Source organism: Tupaia chinensis, unplaced genomic scaffold, assembly GCF_000334495.1.
Source record: "Tupaia chinensis unplaced genomic scaffold, TupChi_1.0 Scaffold000489_1, whole genome shotgun sequence".
Classification (NCBI taxonomy): domain Eukaryota; kingdom Metazoa; phylum Chordata; class Mammalia; order Scandentia; family Tupaiidae; genus Tupaia; species Tupaia belangeri.
The window spans coordinates 3513457-3518080 of record NW_006160001.1 but is presented as its reverse complement, the minus strand read 5'-3'; the positions used below and the strand labels follow the sequence as shown (position 1 = coordinate 3518080).

The window sequence follows — 4624 nt, the reverse complement described above, 5'->3', positions numbered from 1 at the left end:
CTTTGTGTTCGTCAGTTTGTTTAATTACTGGAAGATAGCGTTCCCCCAGCAAGTTTTTTTAAGCAACCAGGGCCAGGACTTGAATTGTGGTCAACCATATAGAACCTTCCTCCCTTAAATACTAGGCTATAGGTCTTTCTCCATATTTTAAATAATTTATTACCCATTTTATATTTATCTATGTGATAATATTCTAGGATATTTGTGTGAAATCAATGTGATGTGGATTTAATCTGAGCAGATTGGGATCCACATAGTTGAGCAATCAGAAAGCATTTATTGACCATCTGTATTACATACTTAATATTATAGATTACATAGAAAGGAGAAAGTGAATAATAGAAAACATGATTCTTCCATCAAAAAAAAAAAAAACCCATGTATTTAATTAAAAATATTCAAAGTATTCAAGACTTTTAAAAGATAGGTAGTGTGTTTTCAGCTTGGTATTAAAAATACTGACAATGCAGAGCCAAAAATTTTTCTTTTTCCCCTACTAAAACACTAAAAATGGTCTTCACTGATAAAATTTAGTTATATTAAGAAAACCAATACAAAGTAACATTACATGGTTTGAAAGTTCTCATCAGTAAAGTTTTGGAACTATTAGCAGTCACCAGTGTTGCATCTCTGTTGGGTAAAATTGTTGCTGTGTTTGCTCTTAAAAGAATAAAAGACTGAAAATTAAATAACTCCTTCATGATGTTGAATAAATGCTGGAGAAAAATAAAAAAAGAATTATTATTTCATTAGTACTTTGGGGGCCAGACAATGACACAGCAGTAAAACATAATGCTCTACAAGACAATCCCACATGGGAAGGTTTCCAGTTCAGGTGTGGGGAATCTACCTGAGTACATCAGGCACACACTAGCCCATTGTCCAGGGCTGGCAGAGGGCTGGGGGGGGGGGGATGGATCACAGCATCAAGATCCTGTTAGAGGTTTTGTATCTCTGAGTGTCTCTCACACTTGGAAGAAATAAATGAATAAACATGGGCAAAGGCGATGGGGAACATTCATACCTTTTTGGGTCTAGAAGCAGTAAAAAGCAGTGCTCTGAAGGTTCTAGGTTTGTGTCAGGAGACCTCTGAGTATGCCAGGCATCTTTGTGCCCATAATCTGTGACTAACTGAAGCTGGAGGTCAAGACCCTGGTAGAGAGAGGGTCCTTCTTCTCTGTCTCTCCTCTTTCTCTGTCTTTCTTGCTCATGAAGGAAATGAATGGATAAACTTTAAAATAAAATTTTACATTCCATGTTTTGAATTATTTGTATATTCTTGAGACTTTGAAGTATGTTTTCATTGGTAACTATTTTTCCTGTCAAATTATTTTTATTCTTTACATAATCACTGTTATTATTTTAATATTATAAAGGATGGTGTTAATAATCATTATAAATTACTAATGTTTCCTGCTATAAACCACTAAGGTGCTCTCTTTGCTCTCAATTCATAAAATTTATCAGGTAAGACAGCTTTTTTATAATTCCACTCAAAGATTTACATAAGTAAGTGAAAATTGTCATCTATAATGATCATTAAGGACAAATTATCCTGAATAAATAGTTTTAAACTGTCAAGGTGATGTTAACAATTGATGTCATCATAGGAACTCTGTGTGTATTTGTGTTTACATGTCTAAGATTATGTAGTATGCTGTTAATGACTCTTACTATATTATATTGATATGCTATTATCTTGTTATTATTTTTTTTTAATTGCCAAAGGGAACACACACCCAGAGAAAGAGAGAGGGGAAAGGAAGAAAGCACCCCAGTGGGGTGTGATCACACTGCAGTCCCTTTATTTCTCCACAGTCAGGATTTGGGGCATGTGTACACACATGACCATTGTGTTTTTCAAGCCACTGAATCCGCAACTTGAATTGCAGTTTGGCTGTGTGAGATTTTACTCCTTTAACCATTAGGCTAGAGCCTGGCCCAAAGATTAACTTATTTTGTAACAGACATGAATTTATTATTTTCGGTTACAGACATTTAGTTTTCAAAATATTTTTTTGTCCATTTCTCCTACCTTGCATGTTTTTGTTATCTTCAGTTAGATGAATATATTGGTTTATTTGTATAAATTCTCTGTCATGCTAAAGGCATTCACAGTCTTCTCAAATAAATATGATAGGTAAAAGCATATATAAAGCTCTTGTCCCTGCCTCTATACATAACTGCCAAGATCATAGAGGAAAAGATGGAGATGATATGTGGCCTCCAACTCTTCTCATCTCTATTGAAGTTGTAGCATTAGTTTCATACTAGACATATATAGATTAAATCAAGAACTATGTACAACAGGTTTAGCCACTACCAAGAATATGAGATGTACCCCCTACCACAAATTCACTTGCTAATGGCAATGAATCTCTAGTTTAAGGAAGTTCTTAGTAAATGTAAAAAAAAATGATGGTATTATATCAGAAACTGATACGTTACCTGTATTTTTATGGTAATAAGTCTCTAAAGTTGTTAATATTACTCTGTTTGTGTTTGTGCATATAAATTTTATTAGTTTAGGATTAAGAATATTAGAGCTATAAATGTCAGAATGGTTTATTAAAATTAAAAGTTAACTAAGAAAACATAAATAATAATATTGTGTTTTTGTGCTGATTTAGTTTAAATTCTCTTTTATCTTTACATTTAATTTTTATTTTCTTAACTTTCATTACTAGGTAGTATAGATCAATCAGTGTTAAAAGAATTACCCCCTGAACTCCTGGCAGAAATTGAATCCACCATGCCGCTCTGTGAACGTGTGAAAATGAACAAACGCAAGCGTAGCACAGTTAATGAAAAGCCAAAATATGCAGAAATCAGTTCAGATGAAGATAATGATAGTGATGAAGCTTTTGAATGTAAGTACCAACTAACTTTATTATTATTTAGAATTAAAAAGCAGATTGATGTGTTTGTGTCATTAATAATTTTGAGGGTTAGCAAGAGCACGGTGACCTTAATTCTTAATAATATAGAATAGCAAGTACTTATATTTTTAAAATATGTGAAAGATGAGATCAGTTGGCACCAAGAAAAAAATTTTGATGAGCTATATGTGTCTATATGCTTTTAGCAAACACTTATTGAGCTCCTACGATATACTAAGTACCGAGACTAAAAGTACAAATGAGGTGTGGCCCCGACTTCAAAGAGCTTTCAGACTAATGGGGGAAATATGTATAAACAGTTGTAGTGTGGGAACAGTAAATCCAGGGTGCTATGGGAACACGTTGGATTGGCATCAAAATCAAGAGTGGGGGTTCAGGAATCCTTACTGGAATAGGTGACACTTGAGTTGAGTCTTGAAGGACACGTAGGAGATAGCCAGATAATGAAATATTTAAAACCATACTATCACTAAATTATGAATGGATTAGCCACATTGCAGATTATCTGTGTGGTTTGGACCTGGCTTCTCCTTTTTGCCCAGCTGTGTCCTGGAATTCCTCCCTTGTTTCACTGTTTTCCAGAGCTGGCTTCTTCACTACACAGCTACCTCTCTACAACACTGTGATCACCTGTCTTTGCACTAGACTTGCTATACCTCGCCTGTCTTCCTACTGGTCCACTGAAAAAAAGTTCTTCTCTTTTATCCCTATCTTCCTTCTTCTGGAGCAAGAAAATTGAGCCTAGCCAAGAGGGGTCAGCAACCTTGTTTGACTTAAACGGCATTCAGTGGAAACAGACTATGGGAGATCTTCACTTGTGTGCCAACTGACTTAGTCATAATGACCAAAAGAAGTGGGAAGACCACCAGTGTGTTCTACCTTTTCCACCTAGTGTCCATAGATTGAGGTGTGACAAGCAAGGGCAGGAAGGACAGTGCATGCTACAGTTTTTAAATGTATATTGCTGATGGAAGCCCTTCACCTCCTCCAAAGTTTTTAATCAATGTTCATTTACTCTGATCTTTTAAAAATTGTGAGCTCTTGAACTATGAGCAGTAGACTATGAATATTGAAGAAATCTGAACAAAGTTTTAAAACTGAAATAAAATATGCAGCACAGTTAATCTGACATTTAATTATATGTATAATTGTTATAATTTGTACTATCATGAGATGTATTTACACATAGTATATTAAAATGGCTAAAGTTAATTTTTTTATTTTAATAAAACATTTTTGTCATGTGGGGACATAATTAGCTCTGGAAAGTGAGAGGAGAAAGAAAATTTAGTGGCCCCAAATCTCACTTCCTCTTTTAAACATGCCTCTTCACTCTCTTTCCCACTAATATATCACATGTTGCCAGAACAGTGGAGAAGTTTCTTATTTTGATTTCAAATTACCCTTCAACCTCTGTCATTTCATAGTGACCGCCTGCATTGCAAAGTTGATAATTCTGAAGCTACCTCATAGTTAAGTGGAAAGGATAGCATAACCAGAAATGCCCATCAAATATAAAATAAGGAAGATTAGATTCACATATGTCTCATGTTTATCATGAGCCATTGTTCTTTGTTGTTTATTAAGGGATATTGTCTCATTTGGGGGGGGAATGCAGAGCTTTGTCTTAAAGGCATGGATCCCATTGTATGGGATTTAGTAGATTATGCCCAAGTCTACTAAAAACTAATAGTACTTATTTAGAGAACTTGAGCTTCCATTCC

The 4624-nt window shown here is 34.7% G+C and overlaps 1 protein-coding gene across 2 annotated transcripts in view; it reads left to right on the top strand.

The window, feature by feature from the left end:
* Positions 1–4624, top strand: part of NIPBL (NIPBL cohesin loading factor) — a 135977-nt gene that overhangs the window by 43983 nt on the left and 87370 nt on the right. For both annotated transcript variants that reach the window (XM_006156317.3, XM_006156318.3), the window contains exon 10: positions 2688–2870. In XM_006156317.3, the coding sequence (XP_006156379.1) occupies positions 2688–2870 (183 nt within the window). The remainder of the gene's footprint in view (positions 1–2687; positions 2871–4624) is intronic.